This window comes from Cydia fagiglandana, chromosome 24 (genome assembly GCF_963556715.1).
Source record: "Cydia fagiglandana chromosome 24, ilCydFagi1.1, whole genome shotgun sequence".
Classification (NCBI taxonomy): domain Eukaryota; kingdom Metazoa; phylum Arthropoda; class Insecta; order Lepidoptera; family Tortricidae; genus Cydia; species Cydia fagiglandana.
Genome location: NC_085955.1, coordinates 1,459,277 through 1,479,141, shown reverse-complemented (window position 1 = coordinate 1,479,141; position 19,865 = coordinate 1,459,277). Strand labels below are relative to the sequence as shown.

Below are 19,865 nucleotides of genomic sequence, written 5' to 3'. Positions count from 1 at the left end.
GGTCGGTCAGTTTCAAAGTTTTTTTATTGTATATCAGTCGGCATAGCGGTAAGAGCGTGCGACTTGCAATCCGGAGGTCGCGGGTTCAAACCCCGGCTCGTAACGTAGTTTCTAGGAACTTATGTACGAAATATCATTTGATATTTACTAGTCGCTTTTCGGTGAAGGAAAACATCGTGAGGAAACCGGACTAACCGGCCTAGTTTCCCCTCTGGGTTGGAAGGTCAGATGGGAGTCACTTTCGTAAAAACTAGTGCCTACGTCAAATCATGGGATTAGTTGTCAAGCGGAACCCAGGCTCCTATGTGAGCCGTGGCAAAATGCCGGGATAACACGAGGAAGGAGGAGAGATCAATCGGCATAGCGGTAAGTATCAGAGTGTTTTCATATTGTCCGATCCGATATTGAATATCGGATAAAATGTATAAAACACCTAGTGTTTTTCTGTTTTTATTAATTAAATAAAAAATCTTTATAGATAAAAAACCTTTATGCAATAAATAAAGGCGGATTCGACGCCATAGAGTACTCTCTAGCAGCTGTTTTTCTCAAAGGCACCATCCGACATCTGGGATCGGAAAGGCACTTCCGATAGTTTTAGCCATGTCGGACCGACATAATAGAATGCGTGTTATCAGATATAGCAGGGGTCTCCAATTTTTTTTAGTTAATTTCTACTTAACTAGAATAAGACTCGTCTATTTTAGTTTTTATACTTATACCGGTAAAACTTAATATTTTTGATCACTTTTAAAGCAGTTTACTGAATCACTAACTGACACATAATTATGTATTACAGCACGCTACATTTACACTATACTATTTATACTGTTTTTATTAGTATTGAATTCTAACAATATTTTGGTGGTAACTACTGGGAAAAACAATCCCACCTTTTACCAGTGGTAAAAGGTGGGAAAAAAATTCCCAGTAGTTACCACTGGTAAGAACTTGGTGGTAACTAGTGGGAATAACCCATCGGTTTTTACGCCGGGGGAGGGTGTCTGGTTGCTGCTGTTAGGAACTCTTCCACTCTCAATGAATGCTGAACCCCTGGAGCCTTGCTCCCGCGGGCCGGACAGTGGGCACTCGCTTTGGAGGTTCGCGGGCCGGATTGGAACGCGTCGCAGGCCCGATTTGGCCCGCGGGCCGGGGTTTGGAGACCCATGGGATATAGGATCGGATGGTCTCTTATGTCAAAAATAAAACCACTAATCTAATATATAATAACTATTTATTTAAGTATATAAACATTACATCGATTAGAAAAAAAATAATTCATTTGCCTAACACAAAAATGAAGGAAATAATATACCTTAAAACAACATACAACCTCACACTACACGTATTTTAAAAAGATTAAATTAAAAAAATCCAATTAAATTATTTTTAAAAACTTGCAGATTATTCAATTGCATTGTCGAAATCTTTTTTTTTTAAGTTAACATCTAATTTCTTACAAACTATTCTTTTTTTTAACGCTGCATTTATTTTACAATTTTTGGGTCCGTTTAGTGTAAATTTTGCTAAAAACTTGATATATTACTTTCTCTTGGCGCGTAAAATTTTATAAAAAAAAACTCAATATACTTACGCCATATTCAAATTGATTTTATTTACATTTATTAAAAAAAATAAAAAATAGTGATGTCCGCATTCAGTCGAGATTCAAAACCGATACCGGTTTTAGGATTATAATTTTTTGGTTTCACTAAAGGACCCCAAACTTGCTCAAACTATGGACAGAGCCGACGCTCCTAACTTAACGCCTACGTCGCCGAATCTCTAAGAAATAATCTAATTTATACAGATTTCCATACACCCCGAGAAAAAAAGAACCCTATTCTACACATGATACCAGAAAAAATCCGCCGCGCTATCTCGTATAAAAATCTCCACGATGAAGGCATTGTCGAAAAACATACAACGTCTACTTATAATTTGAATGCTATGGCCGAATTCAAATCGCCGAAAATCTCATTGTCTCGATGTTTTCTAATAATTTAATTTCTATTAAATCGGAAAGAGTATAAGAGATTTGAACAGCAAGCGATGCGCGAGGCATAATGCATTCACTGCCAGCAACCCGCTAGACGGGCCCTCAATCCGTAGTCGCTTTTCGCTACATACGGGTTTACACATGTTATCGGCTAAGCTCGTAGCGCGTAGCAATCGTAAATCTGATGTCAACTCAACAGTGCGTAAGGCGAAAATAATTTTCTGCCGATGTATAAATTTCAAAACCCTTATATGAATAATGAATTCTAGCGACGTTATCATAAACCCTTGATAATCGGCTGTCCTTATCCGTCATTTTCACTTTCGCCTTTGTTAGACAAGGAAAAAGGTTTGCTAAGTGTTATGAATATGTTTCGACAACGCCAGTTGTATATTTTTCGACAACACCTAAATAATAAGCCGTGAGAATAGCTTCCACAATCCATATTTTCATATAAACATGAATAAATGCAGATCCGAAATACGAAAACAATTTTCGGCAAATACGCGTCTTAAATAAAACCTTTCGTAAGCTCTCGTTGACGCTGAATTTTAGCCGAAAATTATTTCGCCGAAACCGTTTTTTTTTTCGGAAACCGTATTCCGGAAATTCAAACAGATGATATAAGGAATGAGAAAAAATGCGCATTCTACATATTATGACAATGATGTTATAAAAACATTGTATTTACATTACTTTGAATATTCTAAATTAGAATAAGAACAACGTTAAAAAAGTGCACTTTATAAAACTTAAAGATATTTAATATCGACGCAATACGTTTAAAATAAAATAACGATAATTTTTCAGCGTTGATTTGATATTATGATGGATATTTGCGCATTTTTCCTAATTCATAACTCGCGGCTAAAACCGCTTGGTGAACTTAAAAAATAAAAAATACAAATCTAGGAACATTAAGAGCTTAAAACGAAATACTCTAAATAATTTATTTAAAACGTGGAAGATGTTTAGTTAAAAAATATTATCGGTACACACAAATCTAACGTCGGTGCGCTTTAAAGGATACTTCCATTGTAGCAGGCTTAACCTCTAGCCGCCCATACGTCAAATCTTGCCAAGCAAAATGAAATTTTATTTCTTCAACACAAAGTTCAAATTAGAATGAAACAGGAGACCTTTTTATAGGTCTCTGGGCGGCTAGAGGTTAAATAGTGAAAAACACATATTTATAAACCTTTCACCCAGTAGTGGGCGACTAAAAACCAACAAAAATCACGTCAAAAATATTTTTAACGCAAATTTTGAGATCTTTACAGATTATGGTACATCGATAGATAATATAGGAACATATTTGTTATGTGGGATACAAATAAGCTGCATCTACCGGGTGTGGCCTGTAACACGAGCAAATAATTAAAACATTGTACTCCTCAAACGATGACACTTTTGTTCAACAACTTTTAAAAATTATGAAGTATTTAGACTCCCTATTTTTCATACAAAATAAATATTATCGTCAATGGACGCCATCGCCACGCCATATCATTGTGATTGACGTTGCTTGTCACGCCTCAAACGACAAAATTCGTAATACATTGCCTCTTAGAATAAACTTTAAAGTGTATTAAAAATCAAACCACAAGTTATTTTTAAAAGTCGCTGAACAAATGTTGGTCAGTATGAGGAGTACAGCCTCCAGTTTAATTTTTTGCTCATATTACAGGCCACACCCGGTATAATTTAACACGATAGCAATAGCCCAAATACTTTATAAGTGGCGTTGGACTATTTATAAGTCGCATGTATGTATAAAAATTTACTTCAAAACAATCCGTTTTAATGTTAATTTTCAGTTATGTACATCAATACATAGGCGAAGGGCATTTCATTTTTTTTTTCTATAACTGGTTTCCGTATAACCATAAAGTAATATAAGTAAAGATAGAGTGGTAACTCCATACATCAGTTTTCTTGCCAAAACGCGCGTTATTTCATAGTCGACATCTAACGTCAAGTAGTGGAACTATCAGTATCTCTTCTTGACACCAGATGTCACAAGTGTAGCTACTGACGAAAAATGTACTACTAAAACAATTTACAACTAATATTATAAGCAGAAGGGGTTGAAAATAGACTTCCAATTAATCCAGTTATAATATTAGCTGAAAATTGTTGAGCATTAGAGTTTTCGTTCGCCGAGACATCTATTGTCAACTAACAGTACTGATAAATTCAGGTATATATACACGGTGTAACATGAGTAAACCGAATAATTTTAACAGCGTATTCCTGACCATGTTTAGAGCCAAAAATGTCCTATAAACTTTTTTGAAATTCGCCTAGTTTCAGAGATATTATTAATTAAAAATAAAACAAGTTTTTATTGTTACATAGTGTAAAAGGCATTTTTGATGGTGATGTTGCTGCTATGGGACGTAGTCTAAATGTCCTTATTGATAGATGTCAAAAAGTGACAAGTAACACTTTTAAAAAGTAGGTTTTACGAAAAAAAAATGTAAAAATCAATTTTAAGTGACAAGTTTACCAATAACATATATTATTTATTTCAAAAAATACATTCAAAAAATTGAAAAACACAACACAATAAATAATTTTTTTTTTGGCGAAATTAACCTAAACTCATATTACATTTTTTACTTCTTTTGACCTCAGAAATGCGTGGTTAAAATTATTCGGTTTCCTCATGTTACACCGTGTATGACGCTAGATGTCGACTACGAAATAACACTAGTTTTGGTAAAAAAACTGATGCATGGAGTTACTATTCTTTCTTTACTTATATTACTATACAGGGTGGAAAGATAAGTCGGGCCCTGGAGGGAAACTACCTTAAATCCTTAAGCTGGCTCATTTTACTTAAAGGAGACATTCCTTTATTTTTAAAAAGAAACAAAACTGCATTCAAAGTTTTTTCTTTTTTCTTCATTTTGGACTGTCTAAAAAAATCTTAAGTACTGAATATTAGATTTTATGGATATTTTGTACGACAGACGAGTGTAAGACCTAATGTTTCTTGGAGAAATGTTATCATTAACATTAACTGTATGACTAGTAGAATAAAATTGCGAGTTTTTATTTTTTGGAATTTTTAGTCGGTTCGAGTCCCGGGCGAGGCAAGCGAGTTTTAGAAAATCTTTGAATGCACTTTTGTTTCTTTTTAAAAATAAAGGAATGTCTCCTTTAAGTAAAATGAGCCAGCTTAAGGATTTAAGGTAGTTTCCCTCCAGGGCCCGACTTATCTTTCCACCCTGTATAGTGAATGGTACAACTTAGCTGCATTGACTAAATCGTTTTAACACATCACAATCCTGCTACAACTGAAGAGTACATTATAAAAATCAACTTCAAATATGAGAATACTTGAAATCACGTCACAGATAAAAAATACCTATGTAAAATCAATACATACATAAATTACATAATATGTTATTCGAAATAAAAATAAACTAAATGGTGTTAATACACGAACAATTTTCTAACGGGTGTCATTCTGAATCCCTAACAACGTTTGTCCTAAAGTCACTTGCCCTAACTGGTTTGTCCTAATGGGCACATGCCCTAACGATCAATTGTCATAAGGATTATTTTCCATAATGTAAGGTTCTGAAAAATGGTTAGGTTTTAGAACTTGATGCCACAAAAGTAGGTTAGGGTTAGAACTGCGACCCTCGTAAAAAAGAAAATATGCTTAATAACATTAGGATAAGTAATCAATAATTAGGGAAACCAAAATTAGTGTTTTTAGTGTTAGGACAACTGATTATATAAACCATATTAGGGAATGCAAATAGGAGAAAATACTTTAGGGATTCAGATATAGATCCCTTTCTAACGAATTTCGGGTAAACTATTTCCACAGTAAGTTTATTAAACGATCCTCATGTACTTGCATGGTTAAAAATCTGATAACTGATAAGATAGAGGTTTAGCCGAAACCAAAGTTAATATAAATACCAGTTTTTAAACATAAAAAGTCATCCATTAGTTACGTCACACGAATTTGTAGGTTTTTTTACCCCTCATCATTGCCATACTTGATCACATTTGGCAAACTCCTCCCCCCCTGGTGTGACGTCACATTTTTTCAACGAAATCGGCAAACCGAATTAAGTAGGTTGCTACATGTTATTAATATTTTATCAAAACATTTCTGAAAAAAGTAATATTTGTAATTTTATAACCCAAAACCTATTAGGAGAGAAAATTAAACGAATGAAAATGATTATCGTTCCAAACACTTGTTATTTAACTGTACAGCGAATTAAATAATTTAAATAAGTCAAAGTGACGTCACAAAGTTTGTGGAAAGAAGACAGGGGGGGGGGGGGAGCTGTCACATTTGACATGACCCCCTCCCCCCTCTAAACGTGTGATGTAATTAATGGATGACCTCTATTGGCGCATTCAAAAAAAGGATTACTTTATCGGGCACCTGACGCGTAAGGCAATGTACAATTTCACTAATATTTAAAAACTGTGATTCAAAATAAATTAATCGCATCGAAAATACTGCGGTTACCCGACCAAGACCCGAGAACAGTGAAGGGTTAAAATAAATAAACCAGCAAAGTAACTTGACGAAGCTATTACACAATATCGTAATTATCAGATCCGAGTTTAACGATATCGCGCCAACCCACCATTTGGGATAAATGTGAGATCATACAAATATTTTTTTGTCAAAATGGGGTCAGGCCCCAATTTCACATCGGTGACAGGTGCGACGAATTGTAAAATCACTGTTGCTGACGTCACAGGCATCCATGGGCTACGATTACCACTTAACATCGGGTGGGCCGTATTCCTGTTTGCCACCATCATTGTATTATTTAAAAAAACTTTATTACATCGGAAAAAAACAGATATTTCTCCTGCGAAGTTTCTGACAATTGTCAAAGATTTAGAAGAATTGTAGGTAATTCTTGACAGGTAATGAGTTTATATGTCGGAATTTCGTGACAATTGTAGTGTTTCTTGTGACAATTGTCATAAACTTAGCAAGAGAAATATCTGTTTTTTTCCGATATCATAAAGTTTTTTTTAATAATACAATGATGGTGGCAAACAGGAATACGGCCCGCCCGATGGTAAGCGGTAACCGTAGCCCATGGATGCCCGTGACGTCAGCAACAGTCATGTTTTACAATTGTCGCACCTGTCACGTTGGTGAAACAGGGGCCAGGAAGTTGTGGGACTTTTTTTACATTTTTGCAAATATGTCTGACGAAACTTTTATCTTTTAATTATTTAAACAATTAAAAGATTACTTTTCATTTATTGAAATAAACTCGAAATTGAAATAAGACTCCCAAGCAAGCGTTGAGATTTTCCTTTGTTTTTTTAAGTTTCCGTACCTTTGGGTAAAACGGGACCCTATTACTAAGACTTCGCTTCCGTCTGTCCGTCTGTCTGTCACCAGGCTGTATCTCACGAACCGTGATAGCTAGACAGTTGAAATTTTCACAGATGATGTATTTCTGTTGCCGCTATAACAACAAATACTAAAAAGTGGGCGAGTCCGACTCGCACTTGTCAGGTTTTTTCTTTTTATTGCATAAATTTGCAGACATATCTGATTGATAAAAATTTTGTTTAATAAATCTTGTGTTTAATAAACCTCTTGCCTTAGAAATGTTTTTTTTTTATTTGCTTTAACGAGGAAATCAAATTTATCTCTGTTCTCTATTACTATTAGGAGCAAAATTTTTAGCGAAGCTATGTATGACCTAGAATAGTCTAGTCCAACACTGCTTTAGCCGAAACTGATACCGAAAAAATGACTTTGAATAGTGCTGTCCCACACCTCTTTAGCCGAAACCGAAATTGATACCGAATCTTGGCAAGTTGGCGGCCCGTTAACAAATTCACTGCATGAAATAGTCCGGGTGGTCTGGATCCTTCTCGAACCGCTTCGCCTCCTCCTGCATGCTCTCTTTGATTTTCAAGATGGCCGCGGACTCTGTCTGGTCGTTCTGGTCACCGCCGGGCCCTCCGAAACCTATGAAAAGTACCCTTTAACATTCATATTTTATATCTAAGGTCGGCTTGTTTGGGTTTGATGCTGGAATTTGTGATGTCACGTGAATTTTGATTGAATACAGATGGCTTAATTTAGAGAAGGGTGGATGAATAAACCAGGGGGCCGATTTTTGAAATTCCATCACTCGATTTCGTGTATTTCGTTAAATAATATCTCCACTACAAGGCGTTTAAATTCAACTAATTGAATTGAAATCGAGTGGTCAATACCAGTAGATTCCAAATTTCGACGAAATCGAGCGATCGAAATTCAAAAATCGGTCCCCAGGTCTCGGAACCTGTATTTTTTTTTAAAACCACAACCCACAACTTTGTATTACTACGTTGTACCATTAAAAATTAAATAATAAACCAAAGAACTAAAAAAAAGGTACTTTTGTGTGGTGCAAATACCGGTTTCCGACCCCTAGAATAAACATATCGTGTGCCTCATAGAATGTATAGATGGCGCCACTTGGAGAGGTTTAAGGGATTGATGTCAGATATGCAAGTTAACATATAATAATATGGCCTCCCATCTAGTACTCCATCATCATCATCATCATCTTCCTCGGGTTGTCCCGACATCTAGTACTCCATAAAAGCGTATTTTTTTTATTAATGTTGTGTCGTTATTGAATATCAGACCTGTCCAAATGGCACCCCTTCCGACAATCATGGGCTATATAAATATTACTTTTCACCACACCAGCTGGTAAAGGCTCTCTTGATTGTTCAAAAACTGATGAGAATGTTGCATTTTATCCACATGTGAGGCAAAGTAATCAAATGCAAATTATGAGTTGTTTCCTGGTAGAATTTACTTTTAAATGATTTGAATAGTATGAAAGTATTTGCTTTGATTTTGTTTGACATATTACAGTATTTTCCTTGTGTTGGTGTGGTGAAAAGGTTTGTGTTGGTGTGGTGAAAAGGTTTGTGTTTATGTCGGTGGCAAAATTTGTTTAACCATCGTGCCTTGAAACCGTCGCAACGCTCAAGATGTGGAATCTTTTTTCGAAATGTTAAATTTTGGAATCTTTCGCTTGCTCGGGTATTAATATTAGCACGAGATGTTAAACAACAACTTTGCCCCTTTGTAAAACAATATTATAAAAGATATATTTATATACAACACAATAATAACATTATTTTAAGTATATTTTGTTGGATTTAGCAGAACAACAAAAAAAACTTAACAAATAACGCATAAAAGACTTTTCGTTAGTTTACTTTAGACATATTAAATAATTGCTGCTCATAAGTTATATAAAGTATTTGGAAAATAAATATGGACAAATTAGTCAAATATATTTTATTTTAATAATTGTTGTACAATTACAACTTGTTAGGAAACCAAGATGCCTGATAAAACCAAGAAATACGATACAATGAACAGTGTTAACCCTTTCATCGCCACTAGTCGTCCCAATGCAACAAACGTATTTGGAGCTACAGATAGGTACAATCCAACATGATGCTTCAGTTCATGGCGTTGAAAGGGTTTAAGAGAGTTTAGAGAGAAAACAATGATGGTCCTTTTTAGGGTTCCGTACCCACAGGGTAAAACGGGACCCTATTACTAAGACTTCGCTGTCCGTCCGTTCGTCCGTCCGTCCGTCCGTCCGTCTGTCTGTCACCAGGCTGTATGTCACGAACCGTGATAGCTAGACAGTTGAAATTTTCACAGATGATGTATTTCTGTTGCCGCTATAACAACAAATACTAAAAACAGAATAAAATAAAGATTTAAGTGGGGCTCCCAAACGTGATTTTTGACCAAAGTTAAGCAACGTCGGGCGTGGTCAGTACTTGGATGGGTGACCGTTTTCTTTTTGCATTTTTTTCCGTTTTTTTTTTTGCATTATGGTACGGAACCCTTCGTGCGCGAGTCCGACTCGCACTTGCCCGGTTTTTAAATTTCATAATTCTTTAAAGTTCACAAGAAAAAAAAAATCTTACTACAGCATGATTGCATTTTTATCGCCTGTCACTATGCCTGTAACTGTCGCACTTACATACTTGTTAGAACGTGACATGTTAGAAGTTTTCCATTCACCAAGTGAAATACAGTAGAATCCGCTTATAATGACATCGAAGGGAAGTGACAAACACGTCATATTAAGCGGATGTCATATAAAACATACTTATACAACTTCTTATTTTTGTTATGTTTTCAAATCTCAAATTCCTTTGTGAGAAATGAGTTTTATTAAACTTGCAACAAATATCAACGTGTTATAACTAAAATATCTTACACGCCACGAACGCACCAAACGTCCTCGCAGGGAAAGATGTGGTGACGGCCACGAAAACCAGCGAATGTGTCAGTGTAACCAGACATAATTTCATGGAAATAGGATTTTTAGGTCATAGTAAGCGGTTTGTCACTATAAGCGAAGTCATCTTATCCGAATTTATCACAAAGAATTTTATATGAAAACCAAACTACGCACAATAATTACGTCATAGTAAGCGGTTGGTCAGTATAAGCGGAGTCATAATAAACGGATTCTACTGTATTGCAATTTTGGTCAGAACACGGACCGTCATTAGTTTCCATCTGAACTCATCACTCGTAATATTAGGACTCACTTAAGTTGTAGTCCCCCATCCCGGAGCCGGAGTCCTCGCGCGGGGTCCCGGGGCCGCCGCCCACGCCGCCCGGGGACGATTTCATGCCGTCCACGCCGCCGAGGCCTGCGGCAAGCATACCGTCACACCGACACACAACATTATGACAAGACAAGGGGGCCGCCAACATGAAAATCGTCAAACGCAAAACGTAAAGGACAATGCATCTGGATGACAGTCACGTGACTAATTTTAATTTTTAACAAGCAGAAACGTCTGCGAAAGATGCTATTAAGCTTAGAATAAATTTAAAAGTGGAAAAATTACTGTCTTGGGTGAGACTTGCACTCACGGCCTCTGGATCGATACTCCAGCGCTCTGCCATCTGAGCCACCAAGACCTCATCCCCAGCCAGCAAATCTTTCCACCATATTATAGGTCAAGGGGACCCTTAGTGACATCTATCGTAAGAGTGTTACACTTCTTAAACGGCTACCGGAGTTCCAAGTCATATTGGAAATTCACCAGGTACGATGTGCGACCCATACTAATTTTAATTTTTAACAAGCAGAAACGTCTGTGAGCGATGCTATTAAGCTTAGAATAAATTTAAAAGTGAAAAAATTACTGTCTTGGGTGAGTCACGTGACTGTTTTTAAACATTATTTAAGCTTCAATAGGAAATATTACGCGAAACTGCGTAGGGGGCGCTACTACCACAATCCATCACAATCTGGGGGTCTACCGCGAAACAAGAAAATCGAAATTTCGTTATCTAACCTCTCTATCACTGCATATTCGAGCGATAATGAGAGGATTTTCGCGTTTCCCGGTAGGCCCTTGTTAACAAACCGCCTTGATGCATCAATGTCATATTTTATTGTCTGTGAAAACTTGACAAAAAACAGTTTAAGGCACAATATGTATAAGTTACTCTATGGTTTACTAGCTAGCTTAGTGCTGCACTCTGGCGGCAGAACATTGCAGTAATATCCCCTATTGGCGTTTTTTAACAACGATTTTCATCTTGGCCAGACTCGAGATAGGTAAACGGTCAGTGAACTTTCCAGATCAAGCGGTCGGTGAAGATACCGTGACACGGGCGTCAAAACAATAACGGTAGATGCACACTGTGACACCGCTTCTGAATTTGGCCGTATGTACAGTGTAACATGGCAAACCTGCATGTACAGTCACCGCGCACAATGGCCGGTTGTAAATAAAAAAACTAAGGGTATCGCCGTCTTTTGTTTTTCTTCGTAAAATTTTCCTTTGGAAATGTTGTCTGATATGGCACAATTCTGTAATTATTATTTTAATGCGACTGTATGATTATAATTAGTGATAAAGTTTAATACTAGGGCTGCCACTAATGCAGGTAAAGTTTGTATAATTGTATATATAGCATTAAGTTTAGGTTTATGTTGAAATTAAACCTAATCCAAGTCTTATTTGTACGTAATGCACGTCACTGGTTCTTGTAACGGAATAAGGCTTGGGTTAGGTTTCGACTACAAGTCTAAGAACGTACGATTGTTCCAGCCCTTTCTTCTACTTTTAAATTGAAGAGCTACTACTGTTGCTGCTTATTATTTGAATAATTGCTGCTGAAGCTTTCCTCTCTGTGGACCTTGCTGCGTGGAGCCTACATTGCTAAAGCTGATTCCTGCAACCGCAGCCACAGTTGATCGTACGGTTCGACTAAGAATGCATGGGATTCAACAACGTTAAGGCCAGTGACGATATTTATTTGGTTTAGGTTCAAGTACTGACAGAAATTAGTTTATTTTATTGTACATATTTTCATATTATATTGTTTACTGTAAAGAACCTGGTTTTCTTTTACCGCACTAACTAGCCGGTTACAACAGAGTGGGAAACTGTTATTATTTTCTAATTTTGCAGTCATTGAGTAAAATATCACTACACCTTATAAAACAAAGTCCCCTGCCGCATCTGTCTGTTTGTTTGTATATTAGCGATAAACTCAAAAACTATTGTTCGGATTTTCATGCGGTTTTTAACTATCAATAGAAAGATTCTTGAGGAAGGTTTAGGTGTATAATTTGCTAACCCGTGCGAAGCCGGGGCGGGTCGCTAGTAAAAAATAAAGTATCTATATGTACACCTGTTATTTGCCCACCCTGTGGTAACAGTAACATATAACACTGGGACTTTTTGAACTTGTGAGTTCCGCGCAAAAATGTCACCGCTGGCGAGAAATGTACGTGTGCAATTCTTAGCCTCATTAATACATTGTAAAACCCATTGGGTTCCTCCAATAGCAACCAATTGTGTGAACCGATTTAGTTGAAATTTGGTATGGAGATAATTTGAGACCTGGGGAAGGATTTAGGACAGATTATCTAGCCAGAATATAGAGATATCAACCAGCGTTATCATAATTCACGCAGACGAAGACAATTTGGATGATATTCGTTTTAAACATTGGTCAATTTAAAAGCTGTAAGTAAAAATCTAAGACGTTGATGTTTTGTATGTCCACCGACCGCTTTTAATTATTGCCAGTGTATTGGAGCAATAAGAACCGGTTACATTAGGTATATAAAAAAATCACAATGTCACCGTTATTGTATGTGGGTGAACCAACTTTTTCTTATCACTCGTTGCCATGGTTACGGTCTCTTGGGTGACTTTTAGACCCTTGATTTTTATGGCAGTTATAAGCCCTTTCCATAATGGGCGATCTACTTAGCATATTAGTAGAACGTAGTACAACATTTCTTCTAACAAACTATGCTACTATTCTCGACTGGCTGGCGGGACAAAACAACAACAAAAAAACTCAAAAGAGTTGATCCACCCATGTACCTATTCGCACCGCGAGCAGATAGCGAGGGTAATATTAATAATTCTGGTATTATTAGTTTCTAACACTAACTAGTGTCAGACCGAAGTTTTCGGTTTCAGCCAAAGGTTCAGTTTCGGCCAAAAGACTGCCGAACTTTTCGGCCAAAAATGTACTCTCGGTAATTTTCGATCGAAGTTTTAGTTTCGGCATAAAAATAGTTTGGCGAAGGTTCGGTTTCGGCTAAAACTCAACCTCCGGTTTCGGCAAAAAACCTAGTTTCGGTCGGACACTGCCCTAAACACTAATTTATACCAGATATTAACAATGACCTGAAAAAATAAAAATGTAACTTATTTCAGGCCAGCATATTTTGGGCACTAGGGCTAAGTGTTCAGTTTGCTTCATTCTTATGCTACTTAAATATAATTCTAAAAAAGAAATATGATCAAAACAAAAATTAATTTTGGAAGCAAATAAAATGAAAGTGATGACAAAGATTTGATCATATTCCTAACCTATGTATCTTTAGGTACTTAAAATAAAAGTAAACAAATAATTTGTAAATTTTCAAGTAGTTATAACATTTATTGATTAACCAGCCAAGTATAAAACCACCTGGATCTGTCACTGAACGACCTGACTTTAACCTAAAGTTCGTTTTTTTAGCATTAGAAAGAACTTGCAAGAAGGTAAGCGATCTTGACATGTCTTTTAATCGAAAAACGCTTTTTAAAAATAAAAAAGGAGAATATAAAAATACGTATTCATAATTGTTACATATTTACCGTAACTTATTTTTAAAATATGTTTTTCAATTAAAAGACACATCTAGATTGTTTACCTTATTTCTAATGCTAAAAAAAACGAACTATACATTATTTAATTTTGATCATGTAATGTTTTTATCTACCCTCAACTGGCTTAAGAAGCCGTTTGAGGGTAGATTTTGTTTACTCTTTTTTAAATACCTAAAGATACAATACAGACTATACGTATTGAACTCTAGCGGCCCACCATACAAGGAAATTCGGCAGTCCAATCTGAATCAATGGTATTAGAAATAGAAAAGGAATTTGTTTTGCTTTAATGAACAAACAAATGCAACTCTGTTGCATTTTAATCATGATTTAAATTTGATTGCAGGTAACTTGTACTAGTATTTGGACCGTGGGACGCTAAAGGTTATTCAAAATATATATATTTTTTATAGCTTTCTACTGTATAACCATGGGTATAACGATTTCTTCCACATATGCAAATCATATCGCAATATAGCTTTAACGTTAGTTTAAGATTGAGGTTATAATAATCGGAATAGTTTTACCAATGGTACTAAATGACTTAAGATTATATCTACTCAACGCAATAAGTACATAATAGAAAAACTAATGACAGAAAAAGTATTCCAATAATATATATGTACCTATCAAGACCTCGAAAGCGAAGAATAAGAAATATTTTTTCAATCTATAAATAAATGAAATTAAAATACTTATAGCCTGTGACGTTAGAAAATCCTTTCCTACTAAATTTACTCAGAAGTGCCGAATTTCTAAAAAATCCAAGCCAAAATGTCACTCATTGACTTTATTTCAATGAGTTTTAACAGAATTTGATTAAATTTGGCAATTCTGTTCATTTCTATGAAAAAATCTACCATAAGCTTATAGCATTCACTGAGAAATACTGCAAAAAATTCAGCACAAAATTCAGATCAAAAACAAAAAATAGTATTACATTCTGTACTACTTGTATTTTGATATTTCTAGTATATATATGCTAGCTATAAAAATACATATTTTTAAAAAGCAGAAGAGCGGTAGAAGGCAGAAGAGCTTGGGTAAAATAGAATAGAAATAATAAATCTATCAGTACTTTGCTATTTTAACTGGTTTAATAACAGCAAATAAAATCTATACGATAATACTGAAAAAAAAAAACGAATTTCGGCCCCCTTTCGAAAGTGACTTGAAAAAGGGTTGAAATAAGCGCTATATTTAAAGGTGAATCAACTTTTTCTTGTCACTAGTTGCCATGATTACGGTCTCCTGGGTCACTTTTAAAATACTAGTTATTTTGTATTTTAATGAACCAAACTTGATTTTTTTGGTAGGCCTTTCCATAATGGGGCACCTACTAAGCATGTTTGTAGAACATGGTACGGCAGTTCTTCTAACAAACTCAAATGTCTTGCATCTAAATAAGTCACATTAGAGGAATGGCCTCTGCTCTTCATCCCATGGTACTTTATTACTAAGTATTTTAATTCTATGTCTGCATGCTTACATGTTCTCTTGTTTATATTTCTCTACTTTATGTAAATTTAAGTTAATTTTAGTTGTTTATATGTATACTCTCTTTGATATAGTACATGCGTGAGCTGTGGTCACCTATAAGTGGCTAAGCATCTGTTAATGTTAAATGTCCTTGTTCCTATGTAATTGTGTAGATGTATTATCCGTTGGTGAACCTTAAATAAAAAAAATAAAAAAAAACAACCTATGCTACTATTGTCTCCTGGCTGATGACACAGAATAACAACAAGAAATAGTTGATTGACCCTTAAATCAATTGAAAAATTTATAGTAGGCGTGAATTGATTAGTTTTTATAGAGGAAATCAGAATTGGCTATAACTTTAATCAGTCTCTGTTTGTAATATTGTGTAGTCTTGTTAAAAAAAAATGACGGTATTGGCAGATTACAAAAACGACGTTTGTCTGAATTAGTTAAATAACGATAGTAAATAAGTGGACCCGGGTATGTCCTTAAACTACGTCCAAGACCACCGGTGGACGGGCAGCAGCGTCCCTCAAACTCGGTGTACTCGACTGCGATCGCCAACCCGCCTGCCAAGCGTGGCGATTATGGCATTCACCCCCCATCATGCAGGTCTAAGGGGGAGGCCTATGTTCAGCAGTGGACGTCTTATGGCTGAGATGGATGGATGGGTAAATAAGTGATCAAACAAACGCAGTTTTTGTAATACAGTGTGTTTTCTGTAACAGGAGCAATAAATTAAACTGTAGGCAATAAATTAAACTCCTCAAACTGACCAACATTTGATCAGCAACTTATGAAAATAACTCATGGTTTGATTTTTATTACACTTTAAAGTTTATTCTAAGACGCAATGTATTGCAAATTTTGTTATGTTGAAAGCGTGACAAGTAACGCCAAACACACTGATGTCAGCGTACATTGAAGGCAATAATTATTTTGTATGAAAAAGAGGAAGTCTAAAGAATTCATAATTTTTAAAAGTTGCTGAACAAATGTTGGTCAGTTTGAGGAGTACAGCCTTTAGTTTAATTTATTGCTCCTGTTACAGGAAGCACCCTGTATATTCTACGGCGCTTATGGTTATAACAGACGGGCTTAAATTTAATTTACACTGAGTAAAGCAGGCCATTGTATAGTCATTCATAAGTTTAAGTTTTTAAACTAAAATTATTGCAAAATATACCTTCAACTTTATGATTATTAAGAGTAGACCTGCTTTGATCAGTTCTACCTTATAATCGCTAATCATTCAGTGACTACTGAATCAGATACTAGTACTATTCATGTTTTAGCTCGCTATTGCATAGAGCTAAGTCAATGAAATGTAATTAAAAGTCAAAACCTATGACATTTTATTGCGCTTATCTTCTAGATCTTTTCGCAGAGTAATATTTTGGTTTTAATTAATATGGATTTCCGCAAAGTAACGCCTGACGGATAAGATAAAAAAATCAATAAACTAAAATAATATAATAAAATTATGTCATATGTTTTGAATATTTATGATAAGTCAGTCCTCGCACGGACGTTTACTGACGAAAATAACTATTGAAAGCGCGGGCAGGGGACTTTCCGGTTTCGGCTAATACCGATTTTTATACATTTGTTTTTTTTTAATTTGTTTTTTTACGTTTTCAGACGCCCTGAAGGCGAGGACTGACTTATCGCCTGGCAACGTATATTAGGTTATGTTTTATTAACCTTCAGTGGCCGGGGGTTGCGGTAAGTGCGGGGGCGCGGGGTGCTCCCCCGCCAGCGGGAACTCCGCCCCGAGCGCTGCGCCGACCGGTTTCATCAGTGTATACATGTTGTCGCCCCCTGCCGTAAACGCTTGTTTCGGTTTCGGCCGATACCAGTTTTTCTGGTATCGAGCGCGTCACGTCTCTTTAGACGATAGCGAAATAAACTTTTTTTTTGTGATATGCAAAATTTAGAGTTATTAAAACTTATTGACTGTCATTTTGTTTCGATATCGTTTTTATGGCATAATACAATATTATTTATTTAGGTTTTATGGAATAAATACATAGACAAAATTATGTCGGGGCGATAGGTTATGAACAGAAACAAAAATTATAAAAAAGACAATTACAAACATTTATTTCAAGTAATTAATGATAATTTTGCCTATGTTATTTAATTGTACAAAAATGAGTATTTTTCAATATTTTAAAATTAAAAACTCGATTAAAAATAGACTTAGATAAAATTTATTTTAGGCATTTTTCTGAAAGTAAAGCAAGTATTTTATTAAAGAAGTCGATTTCTAAATTTTAAGGGAAATAATTTTATTTTGAATCGAGTTATTTTAACAGACAAGAAATCACAGGTATTTTTCGCCCAGAAACATTGTCATAATAAAACTAAAAAAAAAAACAATGTAGGCATAATTTCTATAGACTGAGTGGAGTTATTTTATTGTTTCTAAAATAATGTGTAATATAGCAGCAAAAGTTGATAAACGAGCGAGGTGTTCAAAATTACCTTGACACACTCTTAGTAACAATAAAGTCGCGTCAAGATCATTTTGAACTCCTCGCCCGCTTAGCAACTTCTGCTGCTGAATGTACGATTTTTGTTTATCTTTTATTACTACGTATTTTTAGTAAGTAACAAAATGAATGTTTCTGATCGAAAATATAGAATCGATACAAACATAAAAGAGGGTAATGTACAAAATTGGGACAACTTAAAAACAACATAAAAAGCGTTATACAGAAGAGACCCAAGCGTGTAGAACCAAGATTAAGCAAGAGTGAAGCAAGCAGAACGAAAAAATAAGATTTTATGATAGGTAACTTTACGCTAAATTGATTTTTTTTTCGGAAAGTTTTTGGCGCGGATATTTAAGGACTTTTGACACATAAATATGAAAAAAAAAATGTGTTACTTACAAATATTTTTGGTTACATCACGCCGAAAACTTTTCACTAGAAAATCATTATACATTTAAGGAAGTGCCACAGTGAAATACCTTGTTTTTAGTGATGTAACGATACAAAAACCTGCAAATGTCTAAATAAATGGTATAGTTGTAAGGTTAGGTTAGACGCCGTTGGCTCGGCCAGTAGTCACAGTAAAGCTGGTATACCGGTTGACTGATTTGGTACCGATACCGAATTCGAAACCAGAAAAGTTTCCGAAATCATATCCCAACCCAAGGGGCACAAAGTGCCAACTATAAAAAGGTTTTATTATGAGAAATTACAGATATAATATGGTGCACATCCATAAAAAGTATATTTTGCGATAGAAATTTCTAATAATATTACAAAATGCGGAAGTAACTGTCTCCATTTGTATGTATATGATCACTGCACGCTTAAACCGCTGAAGCGATTTAGATGAAATTTAGTATGGAGACGAATTTACGGGCAGAAGAATTTTTCTACACTAGTAGAAAAATTTAAAAGCCCATAATTACAAATAAAAACAAACTAAGCTAATTCTAGCCGTTTGAAATGTCACAAAACAGCTACAAAAAGTTGCCTTTTCCTTATTCAAAATTACAAGGCATTGTCACTGAGAAAATGTTCCTAGTTATTTTAAATATTACCATCAGAAAGCGTAACTGCCAAAAGTCACAATCGCAAATTCGGTATCGGTACCGGTACCAAAAAATCGGTACCGTTTCCCGCCACCTCGCTGCGCTTGTCACCTGCGCTCACCTGAGTTGGAGGAGTCCTGCGGGCTGGGCATGATAGGCGTGGGCGGGCCGGGCGGGCCGTTGGAGCCCGGGGGGGCTCCGTAGCCGGGCGAGCCGCCGCTGTAGTTGAGCGGCGCCGCGCCGCCGCCGCTGCCCCCCGCCCAGGCGCCGCGGGGACCCATACCCATTGGTGGCATACCTGGTTAAATATAGAGTTTAGCACACCAGTACTCATGTCGTGGTAGAGTGTTCGCGACCCCATAACGTTCTCCCGAGAGGCTGTCCATAAATTACGTCATCAATTTTTGACGATTTTTAAAGAATGGTGTTTTTATTACAAGCTTTTGTTTAACTCGCCCTGTTAGTATGTATGTTTTTTAGTGTGGGTCAAATCTAGAAAGCTAAATTTGACCCACTTCCCGATTTCCGATTGAGCTGAAATTGTATACATTACTACTACTACTACTACTACTAGTTGCCTCATAGAGAAATATAGTAATACAAGAGTGCTCACTCCATACATCAGTTTTGGTCCCAGAAATATTAGTA

At 35.9% G+C, this 19,865-nt stretch overlaps 1 protein-coding gene across 1 annotated transcript in view; it reads right to left on the bottom strand.

Moving 5' to 3' along the window:
• Positions 1 to 1,217: 1,217 nt before the first annotated feature.
• The window catches only part of LOC134676316 (single-stranded DNA-binding protein 3), a 28,747-nt gene continuing 10,099 nt past the window's right edge, over positions 1,218 to 19,865 (bottom strand). The window contains exons 4-7 of the mRNA XM_063534692.1: positions 19,339 to 19,515; positions 17,372 to 17,488; positions 10,598 to 10,702; positions 1,218 to 7,982 (exon numbers count right to left, since the gene is read on the bottom strand). Coding sequence (XP_063390762.1) covers positions 7,849 to 7,982; positions 10,598 to 10,702; positions 17,372 to 17,488; positions 19,339 to 19,515 — 533 coding nt within the window. The 3' untranslated portion in view covers positions 1,218 to 7,848. The remainder of the gene's footprint in view (positions 7,983 to 10,597; positions 10,703 to 17,371; positions 17,489 to 19,338; positions 19,516 to 19,865) is intronic.